Here is a 20,556-nt window from a genome sequence, read left to right as displayed (position 1 = left end):
AGTATCAGAATAATCAAGCTGCTCAGATGTATGAAATGTGATAAAATGAAATTAGAAAATAAATACCATCAAGCAGTCTATTGACTATTAACATGATAAAGATGGTCTATATATTTCTTCTTTCTGCTTTCTTATTATTGTTACTACAAATATGAATTATATTGTTTTACTTTTAAAATATGATATCCAAGACATGCAAAAATATTAAACAGCACTGAACACGAGACTAGGACATAAGCTCACCAAAATTAAATGGGATAACAAATATGAAGCTTTTAGAATAGTGGCACTTAAACAGCATATGAGATATTTTTTTTTTTTTTTAAGATTTTATTTATTTATTTGACAGAGAGAGACACAGAGAGAGAGGGAACACAAGCAGGGAGAGTGGGAGAGGGAGAAGCAGGCTTCCCGCCGAGCAGGGAGCCCGATGCAGGGCTCGATCCCAGGACTCTGGGATCATGACCTGAGCCGAAGGCAGATGCTTAACGACTGAGACACCCAGGCGCCCTGCATATGAAGTATTTTTAACAAAAGTGTTAAATCTAAATCTAATCGAACCATTGTCCCAATCATCTTATAGTTAATAAGAAATACAAGAAACAAAAGAACAAATTAAAACCGTGAGGAAATAACAAGACTGACTCTGGCCTGTTTAAATGAGTCAATGTCATGGGGGAAGTGTATAAAAAAGAGAATACTCTAAATTTTATTTTATTTATTTTTTAAAGATTTTATTTATTGACAGAGACAGTGAGAGCAGGAACACAAACAGGGGGAGTGGGAGAGGGAGAAGCAGGCTTCCCACTGAGCAGGGAGCCCGATGTGGGACTCAATCCCAGGACTCTGGGATCATGACCTGAGCCGAAGGCAGACGCTTAACAACTGAGCCACCCAGGCGCCCAATACTCTAAATTTGAAAACATGATCATCAAATGCAAAGTATGATCTTTGACTGGATTCTCTTTAAAAAAAAAAAAAAAAAAGAGAAAATAAATTTTTTCCACCAATTTTTGGGACAGTTGGAGAATTTGAATATAAACTGGTGATTAGATGTATTTAGAGACTGTTAATTTGGTTGGGTGAGATAATGGTTTTTGTTTATAAGGGCAGTACCCACATTTTTTGGAGAGGTAGGCTGAAGTATCCACAGAAGAAGTAGCAAAATGTTTAATTTAAACTAATTTAGCAAAAAATATAGATGAAATATGGTGGTAGATACATGAGTGTTCACTGCACTTACTCTTCACAAATTTTCATAATTAAAGAGTTTTAAAAATAAATAAAAAGCATTGGACAAGTAATGTACAAATTATTTCCATTATGCATTCTGACAATCGTGAAAATATTTTAGGATATACTACTTGGGTAGGTGCTGTCAGTTCATTAGCTTTGAGAATCTTCTTGATTTTGCCTTTCATTCTTGAAAAGACTAAGGCACTAAAAGGAAAAAATTTCTTCCTCTCTTTCCTTAAATTCTGTTTCAATCAAGATTTTATGCTAGTTGAAGCTGAAATTATCTTGAACTCTCAGTCACATAATATTCTGATAGCAGACTAAAGGTGATAAACTCTTGTCATTGTGGGAACACCCAATCCTGTGCCTGACACACCTCTGTTAACAGAAGTCAGTATGCCTACAGTGGGTGATGCGGAGATTCCACAGATATTCTGTAATGCCAATATTTCCTGTTTCCTTTTATTATCCAGGAAAAGGCTTTAGGACCAGAGAATTCCATGACATACAAGAAAAGCATATCTTAGAATAGTATTTCTTAAGTTTGTTCTTAAGACTCAAATGGCTTTCTCATTTCATTTGCAGGTATCTAAAGTTTGCCATAATTCAGCTTTAAGGAAACATGCAGATATACACAAAGGATCCAAAAATATAGTCAGATACCAAAATTCTGCACTTAGCTCTCAATGAAATAGTTCTTCTTGTTTATATACATACATACAAATTTATTCTAGATTCCTGTCCAAAATATTTATGCCATTGTAGTTCCTATCATTTACTCAGTGTAAACTTGCCCCATTAAAAGGCAGTACTACTTGAAAAAAGGAGTCCAATTTTCGACAATGATTTGTTTTACAGTATCGAGCAGTCCTCCTCTTGAAACATGCCCTTCTTCAGTTCTTTGTTTGGGCCTGGGGCTGAGTGGGTTTGAAATCGCTGTCTCCTGCCCTTGCTGGCACTCTGTCCAATCATTAGCACTCTTAACTCTCAGCTCAAGGTGAGGTAGGAATGGAGGACCTTTTTTCTACTTTCTAAATCTGGGAGACTGGAGATTAGAATCTGCCCAATACTTTGCTGTCCAGCCACCACTTTCTGGATTCGATTCTTGGCACCAGGAGTACCTGCTAGCTTCCCCTGCCTTCCAACCCATTGATTTGTCAGCACTATAGGGTCACAAATCTTAGCTTTTAATTCTCAATCTGGTTTAAACTGTCTTTAGGGTGGATATGTGAAATAAACATTGACAGGTTTTCTGGGGGCTGGGGGGGGAGAAACATGTCCCCCTTTAGAAAGTTGCTACAGTACAGAGATTAAGCAATATAAATATATGACTGATATCTACTTTTCTAGTTTAACAATTAAAAAAAATGTGATACTAGAAAGGCAAAATTATATTTATGAATCATAATAAAAATGACAAAACAAACATACCAATATTCTTTCAATCAGCATATCATAATACTGCTCAGCAAGCTGAGGTCGACAAAGAACAAATCGACCTAATAATTCTACTGCTGCTTCTCGAACACTAGTGGAGTTATCCATTAATCGTCCATGAACTCCTCGTTGCATATCAAGCTAAAGGAAAATGAAGAAAATATAATTTATACTAAGTAGAGCTAATATTTTAACTTGAATGTAGTACTCAAATAAGAAGAATCATTTGTGCTCTTCTTTACCCTTGCTAGAATACTGGGGTCTACAGCAACAACCTCAGATAAACACTTCATTGCTTTTGTTCGAACGGCAATTGCGTTTTCACCAAGAACTCGAAGGATCTGCCAAGCAAACATTGATATTTTCAAAATTTTAGTATAACATTTAACAAAAAATAACATGAAAACATGCAAAAGAAATGAAAATACTGTATTTACATCCCTTTAACTTTTATATGAGTAAAAGATGTTATCTTACTGATCCAAAGTTTTAACTTGAAGGTCAGTACAGTAAGTGAGGCATTCTATACTCTACGGCCTTTCCTTTATCCTGGCATTCTCAATTAAACCGGTTTTTTATTGCTATGTTTCATTTGCAAGGACACATAGCCCTACTAAAACCTTGCTATGAGTAACTAATTCAGGATATTTAGTATCATTTAAGTAATAATTTGGTAATTCAGTAACAACATCATTCTACCTACACCATGTATGTATTTTCATACAGATATATACCCATTTATCTGTAAAACAACAATCAATACGTAAAAGTCAAGCAAAAAAAAAAAAAGACCTTTAACAAATATGGAACACAGAAACAAATGCTACTTTCATAATCTCTTAAAATATCTGTTCTCAACAACGAATAGACATAAACTACCCCACAAATATCCATAATCAGAAAAACCAATATCACTGCATAAGGAATTCTGGTCCAGTTTACCTGTGTCAAATAAATATCAAAGCTCTGGGCAAACGGCCTCATAGAGGCCAAGTATCGAACAATCAAACAAGCATCATCATAGTCCACAGTATCAGAGTTCATCCTACAACAGAAAGTCATTAAATTTTTATTTATTTAATTTTTTTGCAAAGAAGATAAATAGGTATCAGAGACATAACTAACTGAAAATGTAAGATGCTTTCTCTCTGGATCTTACTTTAATGTGCTGAACTGAGAAGGTGTGGTTTTGATAATGCTTCTAAGAAACTTTTTCCGGTTTTCAGCTCGATGCATGATTTGACCAGTTGTCTCAACTTCCTTCGCATGATGTGTTCCTTCAGATGATTCTTCATCTTTTTGCGTTTTCATCGCTTTTTCTGTTTCCAGAGTTGTGTCACGGAACCACTGGGCTATATAGAATTTGCGAGAAAACTGAAAAGAAAATAGATTAAGACTTGAGCTTGACGAAATTAGCGAAATTTCAAAATGAAATCAGTAACAAAATTTCTAATCCATTGATAAAATGCTCACTCTCAGGAATAAATATTAAGGTGTACTTTAAAGCAACTTCCAGAAGATAAAAACAGATTTTTTTTGTGTGTGTGATTTTTAAAATGATTTTTTTTAATTCTTATGTTAATCCCCATACATTACATCATTAGTTTTAGATGAAGTGTTCCATGATTCATTGTTTGTGCACAACACCCAGTGCTCCATGCAGAATGTGCCCTCCTCAATACCCACCACCAGGCTAACCCATCCACCCACCCCCTCCCCTCTAGAACCCTGTTTGTTTTTCAGAGTCCATCGTCTCTCATGGTTCGTCTACCCCTCCGATTTCCCCCGCTTCATTCTTCCCCTCCCGCTACCTTCTTCTTCTTCTTCTTTTTTTTTTTCTTAACATATATTGCATTATTTGTTTCAGAGGTACAGATCTGAGATTCAACAGTCTTGCACAATTCACAGCGCTTACCAGAGCACATACCCTCCCCAGTGTCTATCACCCAGTCACCCCATCCCTCCCACCCCACCCCCCGATAAAACAGATTTTAAGAAAGCTGGAAGGTTTGACTATCGAATGATAGAAAACTTATTATTTTACTTTGTCTTAACACTTGTATTAATGATGTCAAAAGATAATTTGATAAACACAGTTGTATTAAATCTAGAATACTACTATCAATTACTTAACAAACGACAGCATCACACATAGGTCAGTAAAATTATACAGAAGATAGGTCAACTGGGAAAGTTTAGAACAATAGGATACAAGTCTAAAGGTAAAAACTTTAGTGACTTTCAAAATACCCCCTTACTTCTTCAAGAAATACACAGCCAGTTATTATTGAAATATTTTAACACTGAGGCACACCTATAATCCGTTCCTTTCAATGCAGACCGAAAACCAGCAGTAGTTGGCTGAAAAGCTTAGTTATCTCTTTAGACTGCATATCTCATCAGCAAAAAAAATAAAGAAGTACCCTACTGCATGCACAGTTTCCTCATACAGTTCATAAATTTTATATACGAACCTATTATACTAATAATTTGGATATATAATATACATAAAAATATAATTAAGGATTATATTTAAAAATATACACATGGAATTCTAATACCTTCTTTTCATATTCTAATAGATCACCTCAAGCACAACCTGGGCCATGTCTACTGTGAGAAGCAATGATCTAGCTCAGTCTCAAAGATAACTATGAAAAGATGTCTATTTCCCATGTCACACCATTTTAGTGTAATATAATATCTACCAGAATTTCATGAGACAAATCAATCTATAATCATTCTTTTTTGTTTAGATCATCAAGTACCCTTCTGTTTCAAAAATCAGTATTCCAAATAACTTTCCTTTTCAGGACACTTCTCAATTTTCTTTCAGACCCAATTTGAATCTGATGTGTTATTTCCAAAAAAGGGAGAAAAGGTTCCTACCACTAGTGAAGGATCGGTCTCAGTGTTTTCATCCAAGTAATCAAGCAATGCTTTCTGCAGTTGTTGTATTTCATCTTCTCCTCCTGAAACCTACAAAATAAACCAAGTAAGAACAAAAAAGATATGGGGCGCCTGGGTGGCTCAGTCAGTTGGGCGTCTGCCTTCGGCTCAGGTCATGATCCTGGAGTCCTGGGACGAGCCCCACATCGGGCTCCCTGCTCAGCGGGGAGTCTGCTTCTCTCTCTGCCCTTCACTCTGCTCATACTCTCTCCCTCTCATAAATAAATAAAATCTTAAAAAAAAAAAGAATGCTATTTTTGAAAAACATATTATTAATTGATAGCTGAGATTGAGACTGGCCTCTATTTTTATGAACTATATGTCATCTTTATTTGAAGGAGGTGCATAGGTAGTGGGCATAAATATTATCAGAATAATGTGTTAAGTATTCAGAAACAGGGGCGCCTGGGTGGCTCAGTCGTTAGGCGTCTGCCTTCGGCTCAGGTCATGATCTCGGGGTCCTGGGATCGAGCCCCGCATCGGGCTCCCTGCTCTGTGGGAAGCCTGCTTCTCCCTCTCCCACTCCCCCTGCTTGTGTTCCCTCTCTCACTGTGTCTCTCTCTGTCAAATAAATAAAATCTTTAAAAAAAAAAAAAAAAGTATTCAGAAACAGGAAGGTCCTAGCACTGGTTTTCTGTATGGAAAAAAAGAGGCCATTCCAAACTTTAATGTAAAAATGGAAACTGTTATTATCTGTTTTACTATTTGTTATAGCTGTCTTTGGGATATTTAAAAACATTCTGAAAGAGAAATACTTTTATTTATAATACAAAACAGTACTTTATTTCATGTAGGATATTAAATATATGTTCACTTGATCCAGGAACAGAAAGATACTGACTCTTAAGGTCCTGTCATGAACAATATACAGCGAGAAACCGTGAGCTGACATTCATGTCTAAAGCTTATACTCTAGCTTTACCACACAAAATGCCAATATGGTTTAGAATATCTCTAAATAGAAAACAAAGACTAGAATAACCCATGTTCTAAGAGTGTGGCGAAATGGATGCATGGAGAAATCCATCATAGCACTGTAAACTAGGACAGTGTAAATTGTCCAAAAGCAAGGTGGAGGTATGTCAAGAACTGCAAGAATATTTACAAATGATCCCTCCCCTCAAGTTTTACAGTGTACAACTGACACGATCATATGTAATGAAGAAGTCCTAGGTCCACTCTAAGAAATACTGAAACCTGGCACCTAGGTCTTTGTTTCTAAATTACCATTCTCGAATAAAAAGAACCAGTAGTATTTGGTGAAATGGCAGATTCCAGGGCTGAGGCAAGGAAAGTAAAAGAGGATCAAGGATCCTGAAACATCTTGTGCCACAAAGTTCTCAAAGAAAGATGGGATGGGAATATATAAAAAAGATACAAAAGCCAGCTAAAAAGGGCTCTCACTGGTTATATCTAGGACAATCTGAGCATCAAAATAATGATAGCAACAAATTATAACCTATGAAACAGAATAGGAATGGCAGCATTATTTTAGATGGGAGTATTGTATTAATGGTAATTTCTTGCTTTTCAAAAGTGTACTGGGATATTTAAGCAGGAGTTCTTGTTTATAGAAAATATACACACTAAGCAGTGGTTCTCAAACTTTAGCATTCATTAGAATCACCTGGAGGGTCTATCAAAAAACAATGCTGGGCCCCACCTACAGGAATTTCCTATTCAGTAGGAGAGTCTTTAGAATTTGCATTTCCATCAAGTCCCTAGGTGATGTTAATATTAGTACTTCTTGTCCAGGGAATCATACTTTGAAATTCAAGGGTAATGGGGGCATTAAGTTTGCTCAAATAGTTCAGAAAAAAAAAATGAACACACAGATATACGTGACATATACACAGACACACACAGATACACATGTATATTTTGCATGCATGTAAATGTTGCACAAAGATAAAGCAAATGTTATAAAATATCAACAATTAAGGAATTAAGGAATTTGGGTGAAAGGTTTGTAGGAACTCTTTGTACTATTCCTCTTTTTTGTGTTTAATATATAAATTATTAGTAATATAAATTATTTCAAAATACAAAGTATACTAAAAAAAATGTAAAAGGCATTTCTAATGGCCAGCATGAATATGGCTATGAATGTTTAAAAAAAAAGAGTAGAAAGAAAATGGAAACAGTTGTATATGGTAGGATTAGAGATCATTTACCTAATAATTTTCTTAAGTCACTTTTAGCATTAGTAGCACCTCACGCACACTTAAAAAAAAAGTGAAGCAATAAAACACTTTTTCTCCAGACATGAAATATCTATTTAATAAAATGAAAGGAAGACCTCCTCACCTTTCCCCAGTATAAAAAAATTATCAAAATTCAAAGGTATAAAATGACTTGATTGGGAATGCTAAATCATCTTAGTAAACTAAAGATTTAAATAAAACTTAAACGAAACAGAAAACAGCATCATACATTTATAAAAGCAGTTCACAGAAAGAAAGTAAACTAAGGATTTATATAAATCACTTAAAAGTTCCTGTTAGACACTATAATATACCCAATGGTATTAACTTTCTCTGTGGGGCTTTTGAAAAGCCCACTTTTAGAAATGTAAGATCTTACTTTGAATCTATAAAATGAAATGCAACACTAATATAAGAATACCTAAAGAAAGTACTTAACTAATATTTATCCTCATAATTTTAATCCTTTATCTCAATACCTGTTTTAAAATTCGTTCTATAGACCCTTGATCCATTTTGCTTGTAACAGCATCTTTCCTTAATCGTGCAGCAACAGTTCCAAGGTAATCAAGAGATGCCACTCTTAAAGCCATCTCTGTTGACTTGTTACTGAATTGATGAACCTAAACATAAAAATAATTTTAATTTAATCAATTTATAAATTTTTAATAGCAATTTATCATATAAATTCCAAATCTATGTTGTATTAGCTGAAAATTTAAACAATTTTTGTGATATTGTTCCTAAGTGACTGCCTTTTGAGAGTTTCTGGAACCTGACATTTTCATTAAAAAAAAAAAAAGCATATATTAATCCTAAGAACACAGTCATTTTCTTTAAATGTAGGCTCAACTGCTTACTTGTGAAAAATGGGATATTACTGAATAAGAACTTCTTATGCTGGAATTCTAATGCCTATGAAATGTTATCTTGGTTTCAGAATAGCATTACTACATTTTCTGGTTCACAGAATGTAAGTTCCCAAAAGCTTTGTAACAATTTGCATTGCACAAGTTTAAATAAATTTTAAAAATAAAAAGAGAAATCATAATATTTCTTTGCATTTTCCTATTGTATTACATGAGAACTAGAAAGTGTCATGTTTTTAGAAATACTCTTAATGATGACAAAGTGTTCATTTCAATCAGTTTCATGCTTTGAAATGAATTAACTGCAGTAACTTATGACTCAGTGTTGAGATGCTTTTAACTAACAATATGGCACTTCCAAACCAAAGAAAAAAGTTTTTAAAGCACTGCTACCTTATGTAATGAAATGAAAGCACCAAAATCACAAGATTTCAAAGTTTTCTACAAAATACTGACAATACTGTGTACAGTTATGCACATGCAAAAATAAAGATGCAATGGTCATATTTCCTTACACATTTTTAAAGAATTCATCATCTGTGAATCAGAGTACATCCTCATTATGTTGTCTTCTAGTAATCTAATAATCTTTAAATGCTATACTCTTACCAACAGTCTCCCTAACAAACTAAGGAGTAGTTCAGCAGCTGGCCATTCAGGCTTATTGACTGTTGAAAGAAGGTCTTGAACAAAATTTTCAAATAGTGGTCTGTAATCTTCTTCACCTTGCTTACTACCACATCTGTTCGAAGATAAATAGTGAAAAGGCTGTGAATTTAGGTGACATGTCTACCAATATGATTGAAATTTTGTTAACTAAGTTTTCTTTTCCCCATATCTAATAACAAGTTATAAGAGAGTACATTAAATATAACATGGCATAAAATGAATCTATTTCTCAAATTTCATTCTTGCCCCTGCTAGGGAATTCATTTATTGCCTAGTATAAACACTACTTTTCAGCAAGTACACCACATTTTTAAAAATGACCACTCTTTCTCTGAGATTACCACAAATTCTTATGAAGGCCGACTAAACCACTCTCTACAAACTTTCCTATTCAATTAGAATTCTCCAATATTTACTGAAGAAAAATTACAGAATTTCAATCTAGTACTTCAACTTGTGGAGTCAAACATAGAAGTAAGTTCCCGAGAAGATTTTAGTATTTCAAATGCCTCATTTTAAAGATTAGGAGACAAAGGACAAAGGTGACATATTTAAAGTTCAGGTTATGGCAGGAAACTGGATTAACCATTTACTTAAAATAAATGAACTATTTTCTATACTGGGGAAATAAAAATCAGTTATATTAGTTTTGCTCACTTTTTAAGGAAGATGGAAAGGAAGTTTTGGGCTGTTCTCATGGCTGTTTCGTAAGAGTTGGTAATGACAACATCTTGGTCAACCTAGATTGAGAAAAATGAATTTACATAGATATAAGAATCAAAAAAATAAGTTCATTCAGTTACTACTGTCATGTTATTACTGAATAGGGGCAATACATTTAAACATTACGAAGCTTATGGGGCACCTGGATGGCTCAGATGGTTAAGCATCGACTCTTGATTTCAACTCAGGTCCTGAGATGGAACCCTGCTATGGGCGTGGAGCCTGCTTAAGTTTCTCTCTCTCCCTCCCTCTGCCTCTCTCCCTCTTCCCTCTTTAAAAAAAGAAGCTTAAACTATTCTTTTATATATAAAGACAGAAGCTACAATTAGTAAACACATTTCAACACTTTATAAAAACTAAGTAAAAATACTGAGTTTATTTTAGTTTATTAAAATATGAAAGAGTAACACACAAATGTGGTTAGCAAATGCAGTATCAATAATTTCTTATGATCTAGGTCAGAAGAAGAAATTGATTGAAACTACAAAAAGAATTTAGAAAAAGACATTTCAAGTTCCAAGTTTAGGAAATGCTGCAATACAATACAAAATAAAATTCAATTCCTTCATTAGAAATTTCAAGATTAAGATATAAAGTCAATTCAAAGTTGTGGAAACCCAAAGGTGAAAAAATACATGAAAAAGCTCACTAGTTACCAGGAAAATGCAAAATAGAACATGGTATCATTTCAGACTACTAGGCAAAATCTAAAAGAAAGAAAATAAACTAGAATACTACTTTTTTGAGCAAACCGACAAGTTCTAGTAAAGTTAAAAATACATGTACAAAAAAATATACATGTACACTATGATTTAATATTCTACTTCTAAGTATACCTAGAGAAACTCTTAAATCGTGATACAGTTATAGATGTTTAACCCAAGTCAAGAGAATCTGGTATTAGCTATTACGTATTAAAAACAATGTTGACTGAAAAAACAGCTGTAAATATGTCACTATATCATTTACATAAGTTTAAAAAATTCTATGTCAGGGGTGCCTGGGTGGCTCAGTCGTTAAGCTCTGCCTTTTACTCAGGTCATGATCCCAGGGTCCTGGGATCAAGCCCTGCATCAGGCTCGCCGCTCAGCGGGAAGCCTGCTTCTCCCTCTCTCATTCCCTCTGCTTGTGTTCCTTCTCTCACTGTGTCTCTCTCTGTCAAATAAATAAATAAAATCTTAAAAAAAAAAAATTCTACATCAAATGTATGCAGATAACTATATAAATAAGTAAATGGAGGGAGATAAACATTCTCATGATACCTGTCACCAAAGACAAGGAAGGAAAGACTGGAGAGAAAACAATCAGATTCAGAGAGTGACCTCAACTTTTTTGATAGGCATTTTTCACTTATTTACTTACTTAATTATATACTATTATACACATACGCAAAATTCTGAAAATAATGGAAGAGAGAAACAAAATCATTCCTGTTTCTTTTTAACCTTTTATAATAGTATAAGAACCTGGAAAAATTGTAAGCTTTGATGGGTAAAAGCTACAAAACCAAGAGCAAATCTTAGCTATAGTTACTCAACAGTGAGGCATAAACTCATCTTCTGCACGGGAATTACATTAATCATATTACAATTATATGTTATGGAGTAGTACAGATATTATATATTATAATATTCACTTGCACATTCACTATCTAACTTCAAACTTAGTGGTTGGTATGAAAGGCTTGTTAGCTATTATCATTCTCATTTTATAGCCAAAGAAACAAACTTGGATTAAAATGATCCATATGTCTCATGACTGGTAGACAAAATAGTCAATACCAGAACTCATGTTTCCTAAAAATCAGTCTAGTGCTCTACAAGGATCCTAAAGACCAACCATAAAGCTCTAATTAAGAATCTTACGTCAGTTTTGTAAGAATGGCAGAGAATTTAGGTGCTTCTTCCTATAAAAGTACAAAGTTATAAAAGATTCCTTACTTTTTTATTTGAGTCCTCTTCTGAATTAGAGTCCTTCTCTGATGATGGTAAGTGTACAACACACTGAATTAGTTGTAAAACCAGTGCTGTAACCATCTGAATATACATAGGCTCTCCATCCATATCACTACTATTTAACCTTTAATGGAGAAGAAAATATTTAAATCATACAAAGAATGAGAATTTCACTGTACATGTCATCTATCATCTGAAAATTTCAGGATGCTTTACTAATATTTCTAGGCATTATCTTTAGTCCTTGTAATAGTGTCCTTAAGTCAAATTATTTTTAATAAATTAGAGAAAGTACCAATTCAATGTCTATACATACTTAGATAATTAAAATAGTCAAAGGAAAATGCAATATTTAATACAAATTTCTATATTCTATATGCAGTGCAGGCAAAGATTTATACATGAAAAATGTCAAATATTTCTCAAAATGATTTTTAAAATGAGCAAAGTCTTCTAGATTTCCAAATGCCCATACATTCTGGTACTCATTTTCTTATTAAAATCTGATACAGTCAGCTCTTGATCATCTGTGGTAGGGTATGAGGGCAGTGGCATAGAATATAAAAAAACCAAATTTAAATCTTTAAGTCTAAAGATACTGTAAAGGTGTAAGAATTCTCTTATATACTGATAATTATTTTACATAAGACAGCCTTCAAAACAATCTAAATATAACCTATATGCCAGGTCAACACACTTAATCACTCAGGAAATTATAAGTTATGATAATGATGATGATTCCCTAGGACAACAAAGACAATAATGCTGACTACAGCAGTGGATAACATTTCTTAGTTACCCTGTTGCTTAGTGATTTAAGAGCTTTTAATCTTCACGTCTATTCTCCATACTGCTGCCAGAGTAATCTTCCAGCTGTTAAACATATTATTTAATGACTTTCTACTGTATAAAGGATTAAGTCCAAGTTCCTTAGTATGGCTTATAAAACACTTGAACTGCCTTTGACTTTTTCAAGTCACATTCCCTATCATGGCTTAATCAGGGATGATTTTGCCCCTCAGGGGACATCTGCCAGTGTCTAGAGAAAATTTTGGTTGTCACAATTGGAGGGGGTGGGTAGGTGGGTGGTTCTCTTGTCATCTAGAAGTTATAGGTCAGGGATGCTGCTAAGCATCTTACCATGTACAGAACAGCCTTTCACAACAAAGTATTAACTGCCCAAAATGTCAAAAGCATCATGACTGAAAAACCCTGTCATAGATCTTTACACCTGAGAATCAATGAACTTCTCTTTAAGTCCCCCAAACATGCACTGTTTTTTCACATATCTAAGCTATTCTTCATGCTGCTCTGACTAAATTGCCTTTTATTTGATCACTAAAATAAAAATCACAGTTGAGGAATAAATTTATAAGGACTACAATATAATGTAATTCTTCACTGTACTTAGCCTTTGATATAATTAGTTACCTGAAGTTCCTCAAACTCCTCTTGCTGGTTGGTAATCTTGCAAGTGAAGTAAAAATTTCTTCCAAAATTAACTGCCTATGTTTTTCATATCTTGAGAATACCTGTTTAGTAATTATAAGATTTCAAATTTAGTTTATATTTATTTGAAAACAAAAATGATATTATATCACATGATAAAAAATATCTGCCATTTACAATGAAAATGTTTTCAACATCTTCAATGACAATGACTTAATTTACACAACTTTTCCATCATTAATTACAACATTCTTGTAGAAGTCAGAGTATACTAGTTTCATTTAGAGGAGTATACTATCTTGGAGATGGAAAGACAAAATGTAAATGATTTTAAACAATTCTGATTTAATTGTAGACATGAAGGAATTATTAATGGAAATATTTTTTAAAAATTTAGAAGGGAAAAATAAAACAAGACAAAATCAAAGAAGAAGACAAACTGTAAGAGATTCTTTATCAAAGGAAACAAACTGAGGGTTGCTGGAGGGGAAGGGGTGGAGGGATGGGGTAACTGGGTGATGGACATTAAGGAGGCACGTGATGTAATGAGCACTGGGTATTATATAAGACTGATGAATCACTGAACTCTACCTCTGAAACTAATAATACACTATGTTAATTAATTGAATTTAAATAAAATAAAATAAAAATTTAGAAGAGTTTAAAATATAAGGCAAACAAAAATAGTCCTTATGCTGAAATAAATCTATGGAAAACTTCAATCTGCATTAAATTTTGCAAATTTGGATTAAATGATATCAGTATTATTTTTCCAGGGGGATAACTAAAAGTATGAATTTATACTTACTGCAGTGACTAACTTAATGGCACATAATTGTAGTTCACTGACATTTTCCACAAAAAATGGTGTTATTCCCATTGATGATACCTGCACACACAAAACGTAATCGGTATACATCTCTACTTGATTTCGGTAACATTCTACCTTAACTAAATTCCAAAACATTCATAAACTTACTGGAAAAAACTGAGAGGTCATTTTCTTTCCCCTCATTAATCATTAGTATCAATCTAGTTCTTTCTCTGCTCCTTTCACCCTCAAGCACAGTACATTAGTACATACTTTCTTTACATAGCTGCCATTCCACTGATCTCCACATTTTGGGTTGATAAATGTTACAATATAAAGAAACAATACATTTTGCTACTCTGGATGAAAATATTCTGGCATATTTCAAAGGAAGTAATCATTTACCTTTCAAAGAATTTATGGAGTTTAGAGTTTATACTATATTCACCTATCTTTTGCCCTAAATGTTTCTTTTTAAAACTTCCCTGGACTTGTATTTCTTCATTTTATATATATTCTGAATGGAAAAAATTAACATAGTGCTGGCATTATTACCGAGCGAGCAAGGTTATACTGAACTCACTTAGACCCTCTATTCTTACATAGTTTGGTCTAAAATTGAACAAAATGCTTAAAAAAAAAAACTTACCTGAAGAATTGTTGTGTCTGTAAGAAGCTGTATCTCTAGCAATTCTGATAAGCTGCTAACAATGTCACAAACTTTATTATAAAGCATTACTATTACTCTCTGCTTATGGGTAGAACATTTAGCCCGTTTTGCCTTTGAACTTAACAAGCCTCCTAAAATGAAAGAAAAAATTCAAACAAGTAATTTATCAACTTTTAATAATTTTTAATAAACAGTAATAAAATTGTATTCTGAAGTAAGAGAACTTTTTTTTGGGGGGGGGGATTGTGCTACATAAAAATATAACCTGGCAAATAAAGCTGGTTATTTATTAAAACAATATTATTCTCTAGGGATATCTAGATAGCAAGTAATCATTCTTATAACAGATAATCTATGGTATATTCCAGTGGCTACTAAATTTTTGTAAAATATGTATCTTTATTTCTATTTTTTCTCATTGGTGCAGGACAGTAAGATTATATTTCCCTTTAAATTAACTTGCAATTATTAAACAATAAGTAATTAATTGTAGATTATTCATAAACCAAGTATGTCCCCTTCTCGTTAAATGTACATGTTAACTATTTCACTGCTAATTTATGAAGGCTATAAATAAGAGAAAGATTATACATCTTGAATCAATCCATTTTGTAGATAACTAATATTCTGCATAAAATTAGGGTGAAGTGATAAATAGAACTAGAAGCTAATATTATCTGGGATTTTCCCTGAACAGTAGAAATTACTTCCACTGTATGTAAATATTTGTTAAAGAAATTATACTTGAACAAGTACTGGATTAACGAAAAGTTCTAACTCTAGCCAAATCAAAGCCAGTATTTATTACAATTTATATGATCTAGTAATTTTTGTGCCATTTTAAGTTATTGCATTCTGACCCATCCAACATAATAAAATTAACAGATAATTTTGACATAATATTCAAAAACTTCCAATATAAAAAGGCAAACTAACCTCCGTGAGGATCTAATCTGTAAACAGGATCATACTGAGGATAGAGTGTATTCTGCAAATGAAATTTAGTGTACTGTATAACTCTTTCAATTACATCCTCAATATATACAGCTTTTGGCATGTTAGGGGATGTCATAATGTTGATAGTTGTAAGACAGGCATCTGCTGATTTTGTAACTCTCTCCATAATAAGGTCTCTCCATAATCTTTCTTCTTCTTCAGTATCATTATTCTATAAAACAGTACATTGTTAATGAAATGGAAATAAACGTATTTATGTTAAAATATTAAAAAATTATGATATATTCGATTTTCATGGTGTTTTGATGTATATACATTTCTTTTTTTTTAAGTAAGCTCTACGCCCAATGTGGTGCTTGAACTCATGAGCCCAAGATCAAGAGTCATGTGCTCTATCTACTGACTGAGCCAGCTAGGTGCCCCGATGCATGTACATGTATATTCATAAACATCAGGAATGAAGTACAAATACTGATGTTACTTTAAGATTTTTGTTTCAAAGTTTTCAAATATAATATATTCTATCTCCTAATTCACCACTAGATGACACTCCAATAACAAAATTATAGTATCTTCCATGTACTTTATCCAAACCTAAGATTTTAGGAAAGACTGTAATTGTATATAAATAATTTGGTTTGGAGTATAAACATGATAGTCAAAACTTTGCAAGTTCTGCTTGCTGTTCTGAGAACAAAGCGAAAATTAAAACGACAAATGGTAGAGCTGCATTTAAAAGTAGTAAAATGTTATTGACTCAATCATTCCCATTTGTTTTTCAAAAACACAGTATTTTTGAAAGATACTAAAAAGTAGTCATTATGCAGACTACCGAAAACATAATTTATTTTCTAAAATGGGTAATTCGACAACTGACAGAAGACTGCATTTTAATTTACACACTAGTAACTTACATTACCAATGGGAAGGAGTGCTTTTAATCTCATTGAGAGTGAAAATCCTTCTATCACATGTTTACTTATGAAATACTAACTTTATACTCTAGGAATACTTTCAAATGCATGCTATTCAAAGCATATACATTGGGAAATGAAGCAAATAAAAGCAAAATATATGTAAAACAGAGAAGGGCTTTCCAATCACTAATGCCTACAAACTCCATTACTCTTTTCCTAACTCTCTAAGCTTTCTTCCATTTAACTGCTTACATACCTACTCAAAAAAATAAGATAAGGCAGCTTTTCTTTAATATTAAAATTGCTGTATGGAAGAGTCAGTTAAGGAGGTTTATCATTCATGTAAAATGTTAAGATTATCTGCAACACATTAAATATTGTTACGGCTTCAGGAATTAGAATAATTTCATTAAGATTGAGTCAGCCAGCTCTCCAGAACTCTAGATTCTTGAGATTAATTATAATTTCTTGTCAAAGTGTTTCAAATATAGTTTGAAGACTAAGGATATAGCAGATTGCCACTACTGGTTTCTCTAAGCCCTTTGTTTCTTTCTTTTTTTTTTTTTTTAAGCCCTTTGTTTCTGATTCAAAAGCTGATTTAAAAAGGGCATTGGAAAAATACAGATATATTTAAGAAACCATAGAAATACATCTGAGTTTATTTTTCTACATTTTTTATTCCATGTAGATCACTTAGCAATCCTGTGGCTTCGGCAAACTCAAGAACATTTCTCTTATAAGATCCAGCACATGTACTAAATATATACAGTATATATGCATATATGAGATCGCTTCTTGGCCTTTTGGCTAAGATCAAGTATATGCATATATGAGAATGGAAATACATATATCAAAAATGTTAATAGTGGTTATTGCTAGATGAGGATATGGACCTTTTTGAGCTTGTGGTTTGGAAATTTTCTGCAATAAGGAAAATTCAGTAACTTAAAACTTTTCCAAATTCTTATCTCATTTTAATGCCCATAAGTATTAATGTTCGTATTCATTAATGGTAGAGCTATCAAGATCAATTCAAATATACATATGATTTTGAAAGTCTGCTACAATGCTAAGAAGGAAGATTCCAGACAATTTACTTTTATCAGTTTATAAACCATTACATTATGTTGCTACTGTTTTTGACATAAAGGTACTAAAATATATTAACAGTTGCTGTTAATGTTTATTGAGAACTTAATATATGGAAACATTGTTAAGCACTGTACATGAATTAAATTATTTAATACTTTCAATGACCATTTGAACTACGTATAAAAATGGTATAGAGGTGCCTGGGTGGTTTAGTCAGTTAAACGTCTACGTTCCGCTCAGGTCATGATCTCAGGGTCCTGGGATCAAGTCCCACGATGGGCCCCCTGCTCAGGTGGGAGTCTGCTACCCCCTCTCCCTTTGTCCCTCCCTCCGTGTGTGCTCTCTCTCGCAAATAAATAAAATCTTAAAACAAAAAAAAAGGTATATAAGGATTACTGTTTTAGGATACACTATAAGGTTTCTATTTAATTCTCCAGGAAGGTCAAGAAAAAGAATTACTATCATTTCATAAATGAAAAAAATATTTTAAATACAATCATACACAAGGAAGAGCATAATGTAAAATTAAAGAACAGTCCTGTAAATTGAAATGAATTTACATCTGTTGTCTGTTTAGGTCAAAGCTGTGAATCAACAATGTAATTTTGAATTACTAAAAGTGTAATTTAGTAGCACTGCTAATGAATGTAACAAGCTCAAAAAAAAAATGAAATTTGAGATTTCCCCTATAAATCAGAGTTCTTTTGAAAAAACCTTGTATCTTAACAATAGTAAGGTAAAATTAACAATATGGATCTTGAACTTACATGATTTAACAAAGTGGAAAGCTTTGACCCATCTTGAATATTCTTCTCCAAGATATTTAGGACTTTCACAGTTTTGTCAGTGGAAAGCTAAAATAGCAACATATATATATATATATTTAATCAATAATTGGTAAAAGTGATAAATTATTCAAGAAACATGTACAATTATCACCTTTGGGCTACGGAACATAAAACATTACCACCCGCTTAAAGAGTGGGAAAATTTTCCCACTTAGATTCTCTACTTAAATCTGAATTATGTAGAGAATTAATCACTTGTTTCTGAAAGACAGAAAAGCAAACACAGAATGGGCACATATGCACACTACTAACTCAACTCTTACCATATAGCTAGTCAAGATTTAGTTTGTTCTGATACCTGGCTCCCTGTTCTTGTGGCAGTGATACTGAACATGCATATGAACACACACACACACTCTCTCTCTCTCTAAGTTTTCATCTGTTGATTTAATTATGCTATGGTTTCCACACTACAGTGTTATTCAGCAGGTGTCTTAAAATTCAAGGTGGTATTACGAATGAAGCATAAAACTGTAAATGATAAAAGTTACAAATGTAAAGTAACACCTTTTTTTTTTTTCAGAAGAAATCTTTCTTATTTTAAAAAGTATCTCCTATTTCATTTCTTAGAAAGGATGCTTTCTCTACCTAAAATATTAGTAGTCAATTTAAAGGTTCTGCTAGGAGGCAACTATTACTCATATTCTCCTGATTGAACAGGTCTCCTTTTAGACTACTAGCATGCAACTAGGACTCTCAACCAAATCAGCCAGAAGAGTCAAATGGAAGGATCAGTAGAGTAACTGACATTAAGTACATTTTGTTTATTTATGCTGGAGTATAGAAACAAGTTCCCCCAAATACTGCTTTAGATAATTTCATAACAGATTAAACTACTGAGACTTTTGGTAAACTTTCCATACTTTGAAAATACTCAGCAAATTCACCTTGTGAAATTGAAATATTAGCTATATATAATTATGGAATTTATGAAATAAAACCTAGGATTGGCAGTGTCACTTCAAAAAATTGATGCCATTTTCCTACACAAAAAATAAATCAATGTATCCCTCACTGCATATAGTAATATCATTGTGAACTAACAGCACATTAATTATTGGTTAACTATGTGATATGTCTGGCTTTAAAAATCAAATTCAGGGGCCCCTGGGTGGCTCAGTCCTTAGGCGTCTGCCTTTGGCTCGGGTTGTGTTCCCAAGGTCCTGGGATCAAGTCCTGTGTTGGGCTCCCTGCTCAGCAGGAAGCCTGCTTCTCCCTCTCACACTCCCCCTGCTCGTGTTCCCTCTACTGCTCTCTCTCTGTGTCAAATAAATAAATACAATCTTTAAAAATCAAATTCATAGAAACCTTTGTGCACTGTTGGTGAGAATGTAAAACGGTGCACCCACTATGGAAAACAGTATGGAGGGTCCTCAAAAACCTAAAAATAGAACCACCATAAGATCCATCAATTCCACTTCTGGGAATATATCTGAAGGAAAAGGAAACACTAACTTAAAAAGATATATGCACGCCCATGTTCACTGCATGATTATTTACAATAGCCAAGACATGAAAGCATCCAAAATGTCCACTGATGGATGAACGGACAAAGAAAATACAATGTGTACACACACACACACACACACATATATATACACAAAATGTCAATGAAATATCTTGCCATAAAAAAAAGGAAATCTTGCCATTTGTGACAACATGATTAGTCCTTGAGGGCATTATGCTAAGAGTAGTAAGTCAGACAAAGACAAAAGCCATATAATCTCACTTACATGTGGAATCTAAAACCACTACTAACAAACAACCAAT

General features: G+C 33.2%; 1 protein-coding gene across 4 annotated transcripts in view; it reads right to left on the bottom strand.

Moving 5' to 3' along the window:
- LOC118006502 (nipped-B-like protein) overlaps positions 1-20,556 on the bottom strand; it is a 205,924-nt gene that overhangs the window by 38,265 nt on the left and 147,103 nt on the right. For all 4 annotated transcript variants that reach the window (XM_034999188.1, XM_034999187.1, XM_034999189.1 and 1 more), the window contains 14 exons: positions 18,706-18,792; positions 15,909-16,140; positions 14,952-15,103; positions 14,300-14,380; positions 13,474-13,574; positions 12,028-12,166; positions 10,022-10,104; positions 9,305-9,437; positions 8,306-8,449; positions 5,563-5,652; positions 3,833-4,047; positions 3,616-3,718; positions 2,916-3,014; positions 2,668-2,814 (listed from right to left, as the gene is read on the bottom strand). In XM_034999188.1, coding sequence (XP_034855079.1) covers positions 2,668-2,814; positions 2,916-3,014; positions 3,616-3,718; positions 3,833-4,047; positions 5,563-5,652; positions 8,306-8,449; positions 9,305-9,437; positions 10,022-10,104; positions 12,028-12,166; positions 13,474-13,574; positions 14,300-14,380; positions 14,952-15,103; positions 15,909-16,140; positions 18,706-18,792 — 1,806 coding nt within the window. The remainder of the gene's footprint in view (positions 1-2,667; positions 2,815-2,915; positions 3,015-3,615; positions 3,719-3,832; positions 4,048-5,562; positions 5,653-8,305; positions 8,450-9,304; positions 9,438-10,021; positions 10,105-12,027; positions 12,167-13,473; positions 13,575-14,299; positions 14,381-14,951; positions 15,104-15,908; positions 16,141-18,705; positions 18,793-20,556) is intronic.

This window comes from Mirounga leonina, unplaced genomic scaffold, assembly GCF_011800145.1.
Source record: "Mirounga leonina isolate KUSES-001 unplaced genomic scaffold, KU_Mleo_1.0 Mir_97, whole genome shotgun sequence".
In the NCBI taxonomy this organism is placed as follows: Eukaryota; Metazoa; Chordata; class Mammalia; order Carnivora; family Phocidae; genus Mirounga; species Mirounga leonina.
Note: the sequence above shows the minus strand (reverse complement) of the source record. Positions and strands in the feature narration are given on the sequence as shown.